The sequence below is a fragment of the Lipotes vexillifer genome, unplaced genomic scaffold (assembly GCF_000442215.2).
Source record: "Lipotes vexillifer unplaced genomic scaffold, Lipotes_vexillifer_v1.1 scaffold164, whole genome shotgun sequence".
NCBI classification, from domain to species: domain Eukaryota; kingdom Metazoa; phylum Chordata; class Mammalia; order Artiodactyla; family Lipotidae; genus Lipotes; species Lipotes vexillifer.
The window spans coordinates 3131519-3151894 of NW_006789313.1; the positions used below are offsets into that span (position 1 = coordinate 3131519).

The 20376-nt window shown below is 43.3% G+C and overlaps 1 protein-coding gene across 2 annotated transcripts in view; it reads right to left on the reverse strand.

Annotated features, from left to right (window-relative positions):
* FMN1 (formin 1) overlaps positions 1-20376 on the reverse strand; it is a 409376-nt gene that overhangs the window by 158444 nt on the left and 230556 nt on the right. For both annotated transcript variants that reach the window (XM_007462518.1, XM_007462519.1), the window contains 2 exons: positions 7166-7227; positions 5178-5266 (listed from right to left, as the gene is read on the reverse strand). In XM_007462518.1, the coding sequence (XP_007462580.1) occupies positions 5178-5266; positions 7166-7227 (151 nt within the window). The remainder of the gene's footprint in view (positions 1-5177; positions 5267-7165; positions 7228-20376) is intronic.

The following is a 20376-nucleotide window of genomic DNA, read 5'->3' on the forward strand; positions in this document are numbered from 1 at the left end:
TTTCCCTAAATAACACCAAGAGGAAGCAAAGGATGTCCGTAAAAGAAAACATACCTTTGCTTTAAGGTTCTGTAACTCTGATTATTATGAAAACCATGTGATGGGATATAAAAGTGGAAACCCAAAGGAATTCTGAATTAGGACAAGATGAAAAAATTACACTCTACGTGTGAATTGTTTCTTTGTAAAATCAGTATTAAACCACTGATTCATTTATGACTGAAATCAGGGGTATCACCAGTTCTCACAAACATGAGCAGTAAAAAGCTTGCGGGACTGGAGGCATTTGGTCCTGTAGTGAGTCTTGGGAAGTTTTACTTATTCAGACGCTGCTGAGAGCTACCTCAAGTGTAGCACCCTGCACGTCTCCCTCTCCAAATGCAACCGTGAAACACTATTCCCTAAGTAGGACCCAGATCCCTGAGTGGGTACACTTCCTCGTTTCAATGAACACAGCGAGTGAAGCACTGATGGAGAGAATATACAGATCAACACCCCAGCTTACCAGCAAGGTCTCAGATGAGAAGAAGGAAATGCTGTATAAGCAAAATTGCTTATAACTCGTCTCCAAAACGGACATTTAGGACCAGCATGAGGAGACGAGCGCATAGGCTCAAGCAATTGGTGTTACCCGGCAAAAAGAGTAAAATAGAACTACAAGGTTCCCTGGGATCAAAGCTTTACTGGAACTAGGGCTTGCACTAGGAAGGCTCTCAGAGAATCTTAAAGACCCAGTGTTCCGTATATGGAGAAGGGGCCGAAGCACATATCCAGAGTTGGAGGGGGGAGGGAAATTCAGATATATCACAATACTTTTGGACAGAACTGTAGGGAATATGTCACCCAAAATACCAGAGCATCAGTCACCAAGAATTTTAGTGTCTTTAGATGTGTATGAAGCATTTACAGTGTGTCAGGCACCATGCTGAGACCTGAGAACAGAATTTAACTTAAACACAATTCCTTCTTGATCACCTGTGAAATAAATCCACAGTTACCACGTGTGATGAGTGCTCTCGGGGCCTAAAATAGGAGCTATGGAAGCCACACGCAGGGCATCAAAGTCAGAGCCCTGGAGGGACCATGTCAGCCAAGGTCTCCGGGAGCCCTCTGGTTCTTGTGCAGGACACATGTAAGAAACTGCCAGCGAGAGCCTGGATGGGCTGAATGATATTCGTGGGGAAAGGTGAGAGAAAGCTAAAATGGGGCTTTGTGTTCTAAAATAAAGAGTTCAAGCTTTTTCTGAATGAATGAAGGGTTTTAAACAGAGGAGTGAAACTTGCAGCTTTCTGTTTTAGAAAATCGCCCTTGCAATGGCTCGGCTGATTGATTGGAAGTGATAGCCGATCTGAGGCTGGGAGCAGCTGGAATATTCTAAGGGGGAACGAGAGAGGGCCTGCAGTGTGGATGCTGAGGGGCGAATGGTGAGAAAGCGACTGAGGCTGCCAGACGCAATGTAGCTGACCCATCGCACGGGATGCTGAGAAGAGTTCAGGATGACCTGTGGGTTTTGGGCCTGGTCACCTGGTGGAAGGTGAAGATACAAAATACTAGAGAAGCTAATATGGGAAAAACAAAGTCTCGAGGAAAGCACCCTTTCCCATTTATCTGAGAAAGTACCAGAAGTACAGGTTACCTCAAAGGCTATGAAGTTTCTAATATCTTATCTCCCACATGTGGGTTTTACACTCTACCCATAAGGGGAGGGGTAAGCACTCTTTTACACATCCCCAAGGAGAGGGTCTTGGGCATTATTAGGCCATGGTACTTACGAATATTTAGGGACTGATTTCCTTTTGGACTAGTCTAACTTTACACCCTAGGGCCAGAGATAGAAAGGACTCAATACCCCCAGAGAGCCACAGTCCAGGGACCTTCCTCTTCTTTCCTGAAGGCAGGCTGATCTTCCTAGGATGGACTGTTAAGTACAGCCGGTACACAGCAGAAACATTCTGCACCTCACAGTCCGTGGGTCACACACCCACAGCAACTCGGCTGTCAGGTGGATCGATGCGACGGGCCCACTGTTTTCAAGGGACTAACGTGTGCTTTATCATTCCTCAAAGCCCTGAATGATATCATTTCAGGTGTCTGTGCATGCTATAACTTATGTTCCTCCATAGAGGGGGACGCTAACAGAGCCTTGTTTCAACGTCAATATGTCTTCTTTGGGGCGATCCCCAGGCAGCTGCGGGCCTCAGTGGAGCATCCCCATAGACTGTATATGGTATCCTCACCTTAGGCCACAAAAAGCACACATCAGGCCTAACCAGACCCAGTAGAGCCTCCCCTCGCCTCACCACCATCCCAAGGAGAGTGTGAACAGAGTTGAGGACCATTGCTGAAGGGAGTGGTTCTCTGACAGCCTGGTCCCAAGCAGATGACACCTCTGTGGGAAATGACTTTCTAAATCTGGCCCTGTGGCGCAAGAAAGCTGAGGAGGTGAGTGAGGAGGGCAGCCTCTCCAGGCTCTGATTTAAAGCCTGGGCACCACAGGAATCTTAGGAAACTGCAACGCTGAAACTATAAATGATTCATATTTTCCAGTATGCAAAACATGCTTATAGTCAACTCACTTGGAACTAATGGCAAATCAGTTGCCAGAAAATCAGATTCTGGCATGAATCAAACAAATGCTACACTGTGCAGAAGGTCAGGAGTAAAGGTGAAAATCACTCAGCCCTGGAGGCCCTACCTCTCTGGGCCTCACCCTCTAGCAGCTGAGCCCAAGCATATCACCCGGACAACATGACCATCTCCTTTGCTGCCACTAAGAGCTTAGCATGTTCAGGAAGCCCTTACAATGACCATTTACAAACTTTAAAAACACTCTTCCATCCACATCATCAGTAGAGAAAGCAGGAGAACTTTAAGAAGTCATCGGTTAATTACCTGCTGCCATTATTCTGTGTCCTGGCAATTAATCTCGAAAAATAATGCTAGAAAGGCATTAACACAGGAAGGAAAAGGGGAACCCTTCCGGGAGCAAGGACCCACGGTTCATTTTACCAAGTGGGCCATTCCATAGTTTAGAGCAGGGGTTGGTGAATTACACTCCCCAGGCCAAATTCAGCCCGTTATTTGTTTTTGTATGGCCCATCAGTTAAGAATGGTTTTCACAGTTTTAAATGGTTGAAAAAAATTAACCACTTAAACATTAATATTAATATTAATCAAATATTAACCAGAATAATATTTTCTGACATGTAAAATGATACGAAATTAAAATTTCAGCGTCCATAAACAAACTGTTATTGGCGCACAGCCACGCCCATTTGTTTATGTATTGTCTGTGCTTGCTTCTGCACAACAACGGTTGACTTGAGTAGTTCCAGCAGATTGTAATGGCTCACAAAGCCTAAAGTACTTACTACCGGGTCCTTTATAGGAAAAGTTTACCAACTCTGGGCTTGGAGTATCATTGCTTAACATGGCATAGTTGGCACTACCCAAATGCTTGATATGCCCTCTTGTCCCTGTTATGGACTGAATGTTTGTATCCGCCCCCCCCCCCCAAATCCTTGAGTTGAAATCCTAACCCCCAAAGTGACAGTAATAAGAAGTAGGGCCTTTAGGAAGTAATTAGGTCATGGGGGTTGAGCCCTCATGAGTAGGGTTAGTGCCCTTCAGAGAAGAGACACAAGCGCTTACTTCCCCTCTCTGCTCTCTGCCACGTGAACATACAAAGGGAAGTCTGCAGCCTGGAAGAGGGTGCTCACCAGAACCCAACCATGCTGGCACCTGGATCTCAGACTTCCAGCCTCAGGAACTGTGAGAAATAAAATTCTGCTGTTGATAAGTCACCCAGTTTAGGATACTTTGTTATAGCGGCCCAAACTGACTAAGACAGTCCTCAAATACTCTTCATGGCCTTGTGTCTAAATATCCCATTATGAGTCACTTCATTTTCGGTCGTCAGCACCTTAGTGGGAATGAATTTTTTATATTAGGAAACAAGACTTGGGAGTGGACCACAGGATGGGTCGGGGTGGGAGTTGGTATGGACGGGGGGCTCAAGTCGATGGAACAGAAGGGCAGGGAAGCCCATCTGCATTGATTCACAATATTCCTAGGCTTCATGAACTAACTCTGGGTGTGTGTTGGGGGGAGGGCCCTGGCATATGCTCCGTGTGACAGCCAGTCATCTAAGGGTCCCCAAATTATCATAAAGGTTTGTCGATAACTGAGTAAACCTAGAAATTCCTCACCCAGTCACTGAAAGATGTTTTTTCTGGATCTGAATACCCTGGCTTCCAAGGGAAGTGGGGCATTTTAGAGGAACCAAGGGCAAGGTGTGAAGGTTTCAGTATAAGCGACTGACCCTTGAATGTCTCTGGGGCTGACTTGTTACCCTAAACCCAGTCGATTTCCTCTTTGTTTCCTATTCCTTGCCTCATCTCCAGGCTGAGAAGCACAGCCTGCATTGGGCAGGAAGCACTCAAGGTAGCCACGAGCTAAGTAGCCCTCTGTCCACTCGGGACCCATCCCACATTCTCACAGAGTCCTTAGGGCTGCAGAGCCCCAGAAGGTTATCCATCTTTGGGGTCTTTGTGGACCCCAAGAGCCCAGCCAAGGACAAGAGTCACTCAGTTATGCACTAGAGTTCTGGGCTTTCAAAGTGTGTGGAACACCCCAAACGAGAGAGCAGACACCTCCAGATAGTGACTGGAGAGAAGCAAGGCACATGCAAAGGGAGGATGAAAAAGTCACATCTAAATTGGGCAGAGCAGGTAGAGAATCTGGGGAGAAAGCTGGCACATTCAGGCTACATTTACTGGATACAATATTTAGGAAAATCAATTTGAATTCTGTGACTCTGACATCATCCCTTTTAACTGCATCAGCAGAACCTTAAACAGAGCAGTAACCTCTCCCTTCCTCAGTTACCCTTTGGGCCAGAATGTTTAGTCTAGGAGGAATTAACAAGTTGCTAGGACAAGAAAAGGGGAGTCATGAGGGGTGCGGTGAGGGGTTGAGACATGATATCCAGCAGCACAAATCTCCCGCCTGCCTTTCCCGGCAGTCAGGTCATTCTGCTGCGTGCAATAGGTCACAGGAATGACGCCGCTGTGACTTAGCTTGGCACAGTTGAGATTTGGTTATTCGGAGCTGCGAGGCAGGAAGATAGGGACGGCCCTCCTCCTTTTGTTAACAGAAAAGTGTTTAAGCATCCTTACTGCTCAGGTTTATCCAGTAGCTTCAACTCCTCCTCTTTGGACGTCTCATAATACTTTCTTATTTTAACGAGTTCATCCTCTTGGGCTCTCTGTGTTGAAATGGAAACAAAACACACACAAGAAGCGAGCGATGAGAATCTGTCTAAAGCAGTGTGTCTCAGAGTGTGGTCTCTGGACAGGCAGCATCAGCACCACCTGTCGCTAGTTAGAAATGCCCATTGTTGGCCCTACCCCGGATATAAGACACTCCAGAGGTAGGGCTCAGCAAGCCCTCCAGGTGATTCTGAGACATGCTAATGTTTGGGAATTACTGGCTAAACTAAATGGTCATAACGAGTGACCTTAGCTGGATACAGAAGCCAGGACATTTGATTGCTAACCTTTGAATCCCCTGTGTCTTTCCCAGTAAGATAGGACGAGGGTCAAGTTGTCCTTAGCATTTTGCCTTCTTCATCCTCAGAACCGAACAGCCCTCCTAACTTATGCAGCCTCCTGATTTTTAAATTTCTGAATTTTCTAAGCATTCGTCTGCACCACTGATTTTGGCATTTACTCCCATGCTTTCTCAATTTGCGCAACTATGTCAGTTGTATGTAGCTTACCTCTACTGTAAGCTAACAAGTACCAATCAGGTGCACAGTCCTGAGCCCGAGGTAACAACTAAAAGCATCCTAGAAAGCACTTTGCCTTTCCGACATCAAGTACTGCATCCTTGTTTTAAAGATGACTCCACCGAGGCTTACACTAAGTACCTGGCAGAGAGCCTGACTTGGAACACCTTTCTTCCACAATACCATGATGCCCTCCAGGTATTCAACAAATGTGCCATTAGCTCCCGATGGCCTAGGATTTGTGCACCTTCTTTATTAACGAAAGCCTTCCTGATAGAAACATGGGAAGTTCCCACCCAGTCGTACCAAACAGTTCCTGGTACACGCAAAGGATGTAGAAATGTGAAGGGAACTGGCAGTCCCGCTAGGCTGGATTATCACACTATGGAAAATTTCTCAGAGACACTTAAGGTCCCAGGGGACCTAAGTATTGAAACGAACTCGTTTTTTGAGCTCGGTAATCACAGCATGCTATAGAGCTCCGGGTAGCTTCCTGAGAAACAGCATTACTTCAGTAAAGAGAATCTGTTTCAGTCTATGTTTTCATATCCTAACAGAGTCAGCGAACCAGAACAGTTAACAATTATGGGAACTGCGACTCTCCTGTGTCATCTTCTCAAGAAAGCCTGACAATTATGCTGGTTACCTCCACATATAATCCACATTTGAAGACCATAAATGTGTACAGCGCTGTTTATTTTCAAAATACACGGCTACTGCTGCATATACTGAATTCTCTTTTAACACTCACAAAAATCATGTCGAGCCCATTATAATCCCCATTGTACTGATAAACAGGTTTAAGGAATTTAACTGGTCTGAGGCCACTCAGCAGTCAATGGTAGAGCTCGACCTCAAACCTGAGAGTATCTCACTCTAAATCCAAAACGCACACCCACCATCCTATACCATTTCCCACGATCAGTGCCGTCAGTTCACTTGGGCTAAAGGTAATCATCCAAGCTGGTAACAGCATCCCCATTCCTCAGAGGATGACACTGGTGTACACCAGTGTTAAGCTGGTAACTTAGCTTCATGCACTCTGATTGCAAGCCACAGGGATGGGCTGGGTTCCACGGCACACAAGTGGCCTCCACATTGAACTGCCTTCCCTTGCAAAAGAGATCTACTAACCCAGATACCACAGTCAAGAACCTAGTGTTTTCCTCATGCTCACTCTCATTTGAGCTTGCATTTCTGTGCCTTAATCTCTTCCACGCAATGTCACAATTCCCACTGCCAAAGAACATGAATGGCTCAGTGACTTTTCAGGTGGAAGGAGTCACATATAACCATTTTCTAGACATCAACTTTTTTTTAAGTTAGTTAAGATACAAAAATCCGGAAACTCTGGCTCTGTAGGTGTTTGATACTCACGTTTTCATATAAGGCCGCCAGGGTTTCCAGATCAACCACAGAATCATCCACGTTAAAAATGGCTGCCGAGCCCCCAAAGAGAAAAAGAAAAAGTTTAAGAGGTTAGACTGGACTCCCCTGCACTCACATTTACTCCATGTCTAGCTTCCAAGCAATATAACATTGCCCCCTCTCACACAGGTTGCCTTTCGGCTCGTTCCCGCTCCCTCTCCTTTTGCACCAGGGGGGCCCCGTGAAAGAAACCGAAATGGTTCCGATCACTGGCCTGAGCCTTGGTCCTGCCTGGTTTAATTCCTCAAGCTCTGCATCCTTTCTGCAGTTTAATTTAGGCTCCACAGGAGAAGTGTTTGTGCTTTAAAACTAAATCAGTTTGTAGGTTTGAAACACAAGGTTAAATCTTTCTTCCCGGCTGGTAATTGAAGAGATTTAGTACCTGATGCACCAGAACTGACTCTTGCCCGTTACCAGGAAGAGAGAGAGACAGAAAAAAAGACGATGTTGGCAAATTAAATGAATTCAGGCATGTGATTTCAGGCACCTTTCCATGGCCGCTGCAAACATCTTGTTTGGATTAAAGAGACAAGAAAAAGGAATAATTGCATCAATGGCAAATTAAGATTATGGAAACCTCCCATGAGCCAGTCTTAAGGCAAGTTCTCATTCCCATGGTTTTATTTGGATCCTACTTGCTGTTCTGTATGTTAAATAAGTTATTTAGCTGTTAACAAATATGCCTGTGATTTCATCTAGAGAGATTCCTTCCCATATATACCAGCATACAAACATTGAGATTTTAAAGCCTTAATGGATTTGGCAATCAAAGTGCTTGAAATAGGCAGCTCCACATCTTTAAATAATTATTCAAAACTAATAAGGTTTGTTCCCTCAACCCCACCTCCCTTCTCTGACTTTACATTGTGAAATTAACCAGCATGCTAGTAAATTTTCTCCGTGGCAGGCTAATTAATTTTATTAAACCAACCAGTAATATTTAGAATGCCTTAAAATTCTGCTCGTCAACCACTGTTCTGTTCGTTGGCACTACACCACGGTTTTTGGAGAAGGTAGGGATCAAGGTAAAGGGCAGGTTGCTTTCAAATTGTCTTCCTTCTTCTGGGGTTTAGAATCACACGAACGCCTTTATACAATTTTAATAAACTTAATTAACGGAGCTAAGATCGTGTGACTTCACAGAACACCGAGAAATGTACTTAAAATTCCTTCATAGGCCACCTTCTCTTAACTTAGAGGAATTAATCATCAAGCTATTCCTCAGCTACGTGGGGTAGTGAGAAAAGAGGAGGTTAATATGCTAGTGACAAAGTCAGTCGTCTCAGGTTCCACCAAGACAAAGGAAAATTACCCTTCTGAAAAGTCCAATCTGAAACCACAAAAGAAAAATGTCGTCTGAGGAAAGAAGGCAAGAATCTACCCTCCCAGGAACACTGTGTGTGGGGATAAATATGAATTCACTAACTTATTAGATGGACCAGGCAGTTTTCAATGTCTGATGCTTTAAAAAAACAAAAAAAATGGCCAGGAACAATGTCTAGTTTATGTAAATTCTAGTAGTCTCCTATAAAAATCGGCCAACGGGAATACGATAAGAAAAGGTAAAATTCTAAAAATAATTTATCAGAAACGTTCACTCCTAAACGAGGTACTGCACATGAACTGCAAGCTTACATATAATCAAGTAATCTTACCTAATGGGAAAGAGAATGATCTGTTGGCTTCCTTTCCTAGTGAGTAAATATTTGAGTTTCAGAAGTTAATCAGTCTGGGTCCCAGATACACAGTTTGATGGGTTATACCCTCAGCCAATTCCCCTGCACTATGCCAGGAAGCAGAGGAAAACATGTAGGGAGGATGGGACTGGAGAACAAGCATGCGCTCTGGCGACATTCATTCGTTCATTCACCCATCCCTTGAATAAATGCTTGTTGAACGTGCACCAAGTTCTAGAAACGGTTCTAAAATGCTGTGATTACACAAATCAAATGTGTGTCTGAGATGTTCAAAGCACTTGATCTCATGAGATTTATACTCCACCTTAGGGGACAGAAAATAAACAAATAAACAGTTACAGATAATGATATGAAGAAAGCAGAGAAAGGAGCAACATGACAGAGGTTAATGGATGAAGGCTTCTTTGAAGAGGTGACATTTAAGCTAAGAGCTGAGCAGGTCAGTTCTGTGAGTGTCTGGGAGAAAAGCCTTCCAGGGAGAGGTAACTGCAGACAGACGAATATTTCTAATCCTGATGAAGGAACAAGCTCAAGGTTCAGAAAAAGACCGAGATGACTGCTGTGGAGGGAGCAAAACTTACTACGTGATCCTGGCAGGTTCAGCTCTATGAACCTCAGCATATCCAGAGAATGGATCTAATTTCACTTACTGAAAACATTAAGTGAGGTTAAGATGTATGCTTGGCCCGGCGTATAAAGCATGGTGTGAAATCAGAATGGTACCTACAAACTGACTATTGTGATGTTAAATATACACACTGTGGATGTGTTTTAATGCTTGTTAATGCCTTATCTCCTTTAACATCTGGAAAGCATCAGAGAAAGACGACTGCCATTACTGAGTAGTAATGAAACTTTCTAGAATTCTGGAGTGTTTCAGATAGGAGCAGTTGCAATTTAAACCCTTTTGGTCCTTCAAAACCCTGCTCGACACCCAACTTCAGGAAGCATTAACAGAAAACTTACATGCACAAAAACTCTAATTACAAAAAATAATGTATCGAATGTCTTAAGGGAAATATAAAAAGCTAACCTTCGGGTCCATTTAGAAAGCGAACCTATTTTTACCTCTCATTTCCATCTTTCCCACCAATCCACGCTTCATCGTACCACCCAAGTTATTATCTTTTTTTAAAACACAGGTCTCAAAATTTTACTTGATGTTTAAAATACCTCAGATGTCTTTCCTTTAAATATTGGGCGAAGTCCTAAGGCCTTGGCCTGATTTTTAAGCCCATTCCTTTCCTAGCCCCGAGCTACACTTCCAATCTCATCTTTGGGGGAGGAATGGGGGACAGGAAGAAGTAGATTGAGAGATTAATTTAGGGCCAACGCCAAGTATTCCACTGAGATTTCTCCTCTTCCATGAGGCTCTTCAAAGTAAAATAAAACTCAGTGGTGGAAGCAGCACCATGAAAACATCATCTGGTTGAGCCCAAGAGCTTAAGGAAATTAAATGATTTCTATTATTTCCATCTTATAGGGTGGCCAGGGAAGGTTAGGTTATTGGCCAAAGGGTTGAAACGTACAAAGAGCCTAAGTCCTATGACTCACAGGAGAGCTGTCTTGCATGTACATAATCCTGCCTCCTATTCACCATGAATAGCTTAAGTTCGTACATAGGGCCAGAATCCATACCTGAGCATGCTATTCCCCAAATATGGGACAGTGTATTAGAGAATTCTTTTTTTTTTTTTTTTAATTAATTAATTAATTTATTTTTGGCTGCATTGGGTCTTCATTGCTGTGCGCGGGCTTTCTCCAGTTGTGGAGAGCGGGGGCTACTCTTCATTGCGGTGGCTTCTCTTGCTGCAGAGCGCGGGCTCTAGGCTTCAGTAGTTGTGGCGCATGGGCTTAGTTGCTCTGCAGCTTGTGGGATCTTCTCGGACCAGAGATCGAACCCGTGTCCCCTGCACTGGCAGGCGGATTCTTAACCACTGCACCACCAGGGAAGTCCCTAGAGAATTGATTCCTGAAGGCGCTCACCACCAAACTTAGAAGCATCCCATGAACCCATTTAGTTAACTGAAGATGACACTGTAGAAAGAAATCAGTCCTTTATTAAAATATTTTTGGAGTTACCTAGGATCAGGTAGCCCCCTCCACTTTGTACTTGTACACACACACTCTCTCTCTTTCTCTCATACACACTCACAGACAAACACCCTCTTTACTGTAAAAGTTGAATAAGCAAATACCAGCCTACACAATTCTCCAGTGCGCCTCAAAGCCGTGATACAATAATTCCAAGTACTTCTAGCTGTTGCTTCCATCTCTATGGGGCTCGTTACACCGACACTCCTGCAGGTGGTGTCAGAAAGGTGAATTGCCAAATCCACAAAGGGGAGACCCCCAACGATTCATTGCTTCTGCGGTATCAATCATGGCTGGTGGCTTTTACTTTTATCTCCCTCTCTCCTTAGTTATGCCCACTCCCACTGTCAGTTCAGCTAGAATATTTCACCTACACTTCACAATATGTCGAAAGGAAGCAGACACACGCTGTGAAAAGCTGGTAATTTTATTGGGTTCCTTTACCTTTAAAAATCTGTTACTTGGTCAAGTCTGGTTTCTGGGCTCCTTTTGTGCAGGGAAATTGAGGCAAACGTTTTTATGTGGTCCTCTGGTGCCTGCTCTGTACTCCGAGAATTATATACACAAGGATCATTAGAGTAGGGTTTCGCCCATTAAGATATAATAACCGTCAGCAAGGACAAAAAGCAGATCAGTAACACAAATTCAAACTAACAGGCGCACATAAAAACTATGTGCCTGCTTAAGGCACAGGCACGGGGGCAGGGTCTTACACAATAGGTAAATTCCCTCTCTGGTTTGGAGACAGCTTTTCACAAGACCAGGGTAAGGAGAAAGAACTGGCAAGAATTCTTGCTGCCCTCCAGCCATTTTTAACCCTGACCGCTTTTCCATCCCCAAGTGCACCTCGTCCAAATAAACACAGGACAGCGTTCGCTGTTTTGAAGGACTTCTAATTAGCACAAAACAAGTACTTACTTAAGGGCGCTGTTCTTGTTGACAGAGGAGCATCTCTGGGCAAGAAACACATGGCAGACTGAAGTAGGAAAGGCACACTCCTTAGTCTTTTAGATTAGCCAAAGTAAACCTGGTCATCCAAGGTGTGGAAGATGTCACCGAAAGGTGGCTGCTTTACCAGGCTTTGGCTGATGTTGGTTTTACAAATAGCCTCTATTAGCCCATTGTATGCTTCTTTCCGTGTCCTTCAGTAGTTGACATGACACCTCTTCACAAGTGGGTGTATAAAAATCCTTTGCAAATGGACTAGATTTATTCTCGGCCCAAGAAAGCAAAGATGATTATTGGATTATCAATAGAAATTATTTTGTTAGGGCTTCCCTGGTGGTGCAGTGGTTAAGAATCCGCCTGCCAATGCAGGGGACATGGGTTCGAGCTCTGGTCCGGGAAGATCCCACATGCCGAGGAGCAACTAAGCCCGTGCGCCACAACTACCGAGCCTGTGCTCTACAGCCTGCGAGCCACAACTACTGAAGCCCATGTGCCTACACAGCTCGTGCTCTGCAACAAAAGAAGCCACCGCAATGAGAAGCCCGCGCACCGCGACCAAGAGTAGCCCCCGCTCACCGCAACCAGAGAAAGCCCACATGCAACAACGAGGACCCAATGCAGCCAAAAATAAATAAATAAAATAAGTAAGTTTATGAAAAAAAAGAAAAAGAAATTATTTTGTTAACATTGTTAGCTTCCGAGTAGCCAACATAAAACTCACCTGTTTCGACCAAATGACTGATATTTTTAGGGCTTGATAAATAATTTGTAAGGAAAAGAGAATGGAATGGGGAAAGTAATATGGAAGGCCTTGGGTTTTTTATTTTATTTCTTTTTTTTTTTGGCCACACCATGCGGCATGTAGGATCTTAGTTCCCCGACCAGGGATAGGATCAATCTGTGCCCCCTGTATTGGGAGCACGGAGTCTTAAGCACTGGACCACCATGGAAGTCCCAGGCCTTGGGTTTTTTGAACTCTCAGGTAATCTACCCCTCAAAACTGCCACAAACCAACTCCTCTGACCTCTCTCAAGAGAAAGGCAAGGATGTGGGGTCATGGAAGGAAGGAGGCTGTGGTACAATCTGAAAGCTGAGGGAAGGCAGAGCAGGAATATCTCCCCACAGCCTCACCTCCCAACAAACGAGGCCATCACTGAGAATGAAGACCAAGCTTGTGATGAAACTCGGCAAGAGGTGAAAAGAAGGGGGCTGGGGCAGAGAGGATTGTGGAGGGTGGAAGAACCACACAGAGGCCAGGACAAGAGCTGCACAGAACCTGCCCTCCTGAATGCTCTGTACCCAAGTCTCTTCACGATGGTCATAGCTCTCCTATAGCCCTTCCTCAACACACCTCACTCTTTTCCTACTGACCACCATGTTCCTCCTCTGACTGGCACCAGGCACACCCGTGCAGACACAGGTACGGGCCAAGCCTCATTCCATGCACGTATCCAGATGAAATGCTGAGGGCAGCAATTATTAAGCAGCTTAAAGGCATCTTCTGTGCACTCCACCAGAGGGTGGGAAAGTAGGCAGACCATACTGCAGATGAATACTTAATCACTCAGTAGCTAGCCTTTATCGGGAGCTTCCTGTGAGCCAGGCATTGCTCTAAGTGTTTTACATTTAATCATATGAGGTGGCTGCTACTGCTGTCCCAAGTTTTATAGGTAATGAAACTAAGGCAGGAAGTTACAAAGCATGATTTCCCAAGCTCAATTCCATACCCAATGACACGACTATGATTGTACTTCTTTTAGCCTTTCTAAGTGTTAGACTAGAAATACTCACTCCACCTAAAATTCTCACCACCTTAAAAAAAAAAAAAAAAAAAAAAAAAAAGTGAACCAACTACCCACAACAGTCCATACGGAAACCTTTGCCTCTGAATGGCGTCACATGCTTTTTACATCAATCAGCAGTCTCCCAGTGGGAACCACAGACAGCCCATGCCACAGAAATGTCGTTTGTGTACTGTACAACCCATTATTTAATTATTGCTAATACTTAATTCGATTCTAGTATGCTATCTTAATATATACTTCGATCTTGGTTATCTATTCACAGTTACTGACAATAATCAATACTGCGGTTCCCATGGCAAAAAAAAAGAATTTCTAAAAAAAAGGAAAATGAAACCCGGAACTTGAAAAGGCATTATCTTAGAAGAAAATCTACAGTAATATAAAGTCCAATTTTCTTGAAAAGATATTAATAATTGCAATTTTATACTGCATGCCAGAACCAACTAAAAAGGGAAGCGAAAACACAGAGAATGAAGAAACACCAAGAAAAGTTGCCTCCAGACACATAAAGAATAGCAACTATAGAGGGAATATATTTTACGATCTTATCTACATTGCCAAATGCTTGCTAGTGTGTCGTGTTCGTTGGTACAGACCTTTACTCGAGCTTTGATGGAAACAGGAGGCAAGTGTAAATGACACAGTAAACAGGAGCTGGCTGGCAGGTGGAAGCAATGACAATCCCAAAAGGGACACATCTAATCTGTTCCCAAAGCTCCAAATCACTCATTCTTATAAAGCAGAAATCCCAATTCTTGCCTAAGTCCAGGCATGTACTCTGCCGCAAGGTGCCACTTTATAGGTGCAATTAAAATTGTCCATGGTTCAAACCTCAAAGAAGGGCACAGGCGAAGAATTCACAGAACTTCCCCTCTCCTTCGTCCCCTCTATTCTCTGTAGGGCAGTGGAATGAGAAACAGTTTGGGTTAAGCTGCTTCTGTTCTTCCATTAGTTCTGGTTCTTTTAAGCCAAAATTACATTCCAGGCAGATTGGATGGTCTCAGCCAGTTGCCTGAAGGTAAAGTACAAAGAAATGCCACCCTCTGCTTTCTGGATTCAGCTCTGAGAGTGAAGGAATGCACAGGGGTTCAGAGAGAGGTGGGTGGGAACCCTGCTGCTCAGGTGTTTTAGACTTGGTGGGAGAAAGAGAAAGCAGGGAAAGGAAATACAGTAGCGTTAGAACTACTGTTTATATTCATCCAAAAACTGAGCTCCGCCAGTGCTTAATAAGTTGCTTGACCCTGGCGCCTTCCTTTGGTATGACAGTAGGTCGTGACCACCTGTCACCTTTGGTGGGTAAACTTCACACAGGCCTCCCTCTACTTGTTCTCTGACTTTCAACATACCGGCATTTGGTGGCGATGGTGAGAGGGCAATTAAATAACGTTTTCTGATTCTAAAATCTGGCTTTAACTAAACTTGACAAAACAAACAAGTTGGCTTCAAAAGATTCCTGCGGAGAAACCCCGGACTGAGGATAATCCATCAATGGTAAGAAAAATGGCAGAGCAGAGGCTCCGATTGCTAGCACGAGCTCTTCATCAGTCGTGGAATGAATCAGAAGCAAGGACAGTTGCATCGGATTTGCCAAGATGTTGACCTCCATAAATTATAACAGAATTTATCCACAGACTGTTTGAAATGTGGGTTTAAGTCCACGATTTTTAATAATAAGCCTCACCCTATTTATATACTGAGCCTTGAGATATTAGCTGTTGAGAACTTAAAGCCATCAAAATCAGTAAGATATTTAGAAATATTAATCTCATTTTAATTTATATCTTTGCATACATTTTATAATGTGAATATTAGTCCTGTCACACATTTACATGATGCACAGTTTCTTAAAAACATATCTTGAGAAGCATGCTCTAAAACTTTTTACTGGCAGGGGTGCACGATAAAAATTTTGGTCTTTGAGTATAGGTCTTCCAGGCTAGAATTAGAATATTCCTCAGGAAAGTCCTAGACAATTCATGGTGAATTTCAGAGGCCCGGTGAAATTCATTATGTTTTAGACAATTGGCATAAACCTTGACAGAGATTTCCAGAAATTATTAGGCAAAAGGGAGCAAAGTCCAGTGGGCGTTCTCAGATCTGGGGTTTTAGACTCTGGGCATACAACTAACTGAAATCCTCTTACATTTTGATTTGAGATTTCTAAACGGAAAGGTAGTCTTTGATGCAGCTGAACCCCCAAACTGAGATTCTGGACTAGTAGGAACTGAAGTGAAAAATGTTTTATTTTCATGTTAGATTAAATATTATAAATATGAATTCTGAGTGTACGGGAAATTCCAAGTAGATGCCAGGAGGTTTCTGGCACTTAGTCTGTTGCAGTGCATACAGAGGTTTATATCAAGAATAGTCAACAGCAATTTTCCATCTCCCCTGGGAAAAGAATAAGAGGAAATCACTAACGTGGAATGAAAACACTAATTTGCAATCATGTAGGCAGTCACTGTGTCCAAGGATGCCAAATGCTTTTAAATATAAGTCATCCAGTTTAGCAGATGGAAAACCAGCAAGAAGTAAATCACTTATTCGGAATCTCTCCTGCACCAAATACAAGTGCAGTGGTATTATGACCAGTGTCCTGAAACTATTCTTCCTCCACAACCAAGGTCTTGCCTTTAGTCACGCAGTGCTTTTCAACTTCAGTCAGTACGGGGATTTGGCTTTCTCCCACAAGATGTTCCACAACATTTGGGTAGAGAGAAACAGATGAGGGTGGCTACCTTTGGGGGGACGTTTCTATCTCTAACTCGGCCCTGTCTACTTAGCGTCAGGCTAGAATTTTCAGACGCTCATTGAAAAGTTCTGCTGAAACGTCGTCAGTCATCTCAGACTCAAATCAGCCAAAACAGAAGCAAACCTTTTTGCTTCTACCCATGCTTTCTCCCCTGTATTTCCATTTTATGTTTTTGGCACCATTATTCACATTCTTGTTGAAACCAGCAATCCAAGGTACACGTAAGACTTCTCCATCACTGTGTGAATCTGAGGGGACTAACCGTAGCAATCCTCTCTCCAAACATCCCTTGTATACAGTCTCCTCTACGTTTTCACAGACACAAGCTTAGTTCTGGCCTTCGTCATTTATTATGTCAACAATCACCGCCCCTTTCTAACAGATCTAGCCACCTTCAGGACTATTTCTGTTTATTCATTCAACAGACCCTGGGCGATCCTCACCTAGGTGCCCGGCACAACAAGGTGCTAGGGACACATCAGTGAGCAATCTCCACCTTGGAGCTTACATTCTGGTGGTGGATGTACGTGAGAAGCGGATGAACAAATAAAATATTAGCTGCTGTGAGGAAAAGAAGAGAATTAACTTAGGGTGACTTAACTTAGGGCAGAGGATCTGGGAGGGCCTCTTCGAGGTGTGTGGCTGAACCCCAGCAAAGAAAAGAAGCAAGCTACAAAGAGCGGGGTGGAAAAGCATGCTGTGCCTTCAAAGACACAGAGGAAGGAAAGCACTTGGCCTGTTTAAGGAACCAGAGGACCACTGTGGCTAGAGTGCAGGGAGGGAGGAAGGGAACACAGCCAAGTGAAGGAGGAGGTACGGCTGTGGCCAGAGCATGAAAGGGCTTGGGGGCCAGTCTCCCATGGCCTCAGAGATACCTCTGCACTCAAAATCAGATCACAGCACTGCCCCTTTTAAATCTGAAATTCTGTCTCCCTGTTACTGATGGGATAATGTTCAAATTTCGTCTGATGATATCCAGGGCCCTTCCTGGTCTGGATGTTACTTGCCTTTCCAGCACTTTGCCCTGAAACGAGCCACATTCACATGTAACGTATATACTCTAGCTGTGCCTCTTTCCACATGTCTTCTTTCCTCAGTTGGAAAAGCTCCTTCTCTACGTGATGACCGCCATTTCATCCCCTAAGACTCATCTTAAGTTTTACAGGAGGAGCCAATATATTGCTCTCTGTTATTTCACAGGAAACTCTATACTGTGATCTTGTGATACTTTGTACATCTCTCCCACCATCCTGTGAACTCTTGAGAATGTGAGAGTCTGGATCTTATGTGTTGTGGCAAGTCATAGTGTCTGAAACAGAACTGGCATTCGGTACTTGTTTACTGAGGGAGGGAGGGAAGGAAGGATGAAGTTTTGGCCAAATGCACTGGAATGGAATTCATGACGTTCTGATTTCAATTAGTCTAAGGTTTAGTCTATTCTTTAAAATCAAATTAAAATCAAAAATCACTTACTGAATGACATTTACACAGATACATTAGCCCAGTTATTGGTAAATGATGCTTAATTATCAGAGAACTTCTGGGCAAAGAAATGCTACATGTCATAAAGGAACAAGCACTGGCTCTACTACTTGCTATCAGTTAAGACCTTGAGGTACTGAGCCCCCAAATTCCACTTTGAATATACATTATATGCAGTGTCTAATGGACAACAGAGAAGTGCCCACCTTACAAATGAAGAAAATAAGGTTGCTTTTTAAGAGCTGAACAAGTAAAAACTGGATTATCCATCTGTGGGAGGTAACTGTGGGCTGAAACACCCAAAGCTATTTTCAAGGTGACCAGTAAAAGAGAAAATGGCATAAGCAAATATCTAATGCCCAGTAGAGACAAGCGACATGGACATAACAATGAACAGATATGATAAACATTTTTGTCATGACAATGGAAAATTCTCTGATCTTCTCTGAGGGAATATACTAGCTTTCCGGTTTATACATCAGCTCCGTGTAAGTTTGCACTAAAGTGCAAGTTAGTGCACCTACCTCTGCACACTGACAAAGATGAATGTATGACCAGAAGGCTGAAGAACAGTCTCCCAACAGTGGTCACCTCACCATGGTTGACATGCTGTATGACCTTGCCTGGCTGCCAGCTGGCCTGCCCCAATCAGATCTCACGGCAGCTACCCCTCTTACGTTAAAACAAACGTTCAGGTCAAGGTCAGCACAGGGAGTCCTTTCATCAGGATGACAACACAAGGCCAAGTGCATTCCATTCACGACCAGACATGGATTCAGAATGAAATGTACCTGACACAGCCCGGGCTCCTAAGTGACCTTCAGATGCCAGTGTCAGTCAAATGATTCTAAAGAGAAATTCAGCTCGAGTTATATTGCTATATTCATCTGGAATGCATTACTAAATGAAGACATGAAATGGAGATAATTTTTTTTGACCTAGGAGCCAACTCTGTGGTGGATAACAGAGATGCCCTGAAGCTAGAGAAAGAATTAAAGTGGTGTCCATGAGTCCTAGAAGTCTGTGATGCTACCATCAACATTTCCAGTGCTAAAATGTAAGGTCACGTCTACTTCATATAAACATGTTCTTGTCCAGAGGAGAATATTGGAAAAGGTCTCGGTGAACTAATCTCTTATTCAAGTCACCATGAACATTCAACCCAACAAGGTTGGAGTGCCACGGGAAGAAGATTTACAGTCCTGAGATGGTAAACTGGGATAGCACATGGCCGGAATGAGTCTGATCCATATGGCAATCTGATGTGTACTACAACAGGACATGACTAAAAAGAAATGAATCAAGTCCAAGGTGCTGTTGACATTGTAAAGCTCATATCCACAGTGCTACCTGTCATGGTGATGAAACCAAGCATACTTGATTTTTACCAGGCGCATAAACAGTACCGTGGTTTAGGACAAGACTCTGCCACTATACCTGAAAAATTCCTTTCTATTTCAATGATTGCATCAAAAAAGTGACTCTCCTTGACAAAAGATTATAAACTTCCCTGCCGATATTTTTTTGGTTTTCTTTTTTCATTTTTCATTTGCGTCAGCATCACAGTTTTCTGTGTGAATTTCAGAAATTCCATTCTAGAAGATCTAATACCTAAAGCCACTGAAGAATCCTTTTCTAATTTTGATGGTGCACCTTGCCAGCCACCCTCTGCCCCAAACTCAAATCAACTAGTGCAACACTGTCTGAGGTTTAACATTCACACTTATGTATTCAGTTCTACTATTAAGCTTAAATATTAAAAACAGACAAGCTTATTTGAATACTCTGTGACTGTCATCTGATTCAGAATATGTTTAGTTTTATGTGGAATTTTAAACGTTTGTAAGAAAGCAAAATTTTAAGCCCTTAACAAAGCTTTTTTCAGAGGAAAAATAATGTATGAAAGTTTCTTAAGTGCCTTTCAGTTCGGGACCTACGGGTCTTCTGCTGTGTCTCAGAATAAAATAACTTTGAGGCAACACCAACTAAAACCTGAAAGGAAGTGTGGTTTCAGAGTGTCTCCTGTTACACCCAAGCTAAATTCTACTGAAACCATCTATGAGAGATTGTATTACCACTCAGAAAATATTATCAGTGACATGTCAAAATGAAGATTTACATTTAACTGATGACCAAGAAAGGGGGAGCACTGTCTTCATGCAAGACGCGGATTTCAAAAACATCAGAAGGTTTTTGGGTTTACTTTTCTAGGGCCTAAGAAAAATATATACAAGTAAAATTCCCTCTCTAAATGTCTTATTCCAAACTGAGCCAAAGGAAACCAAGTTAAAATCGCGTCATTTGAAAAAGAATAGAGGATTAAGAAACAGTGACATAACTGCGTGGATCAAGGAGGAAAGTGTTTCTCCATAGAAGCATTCC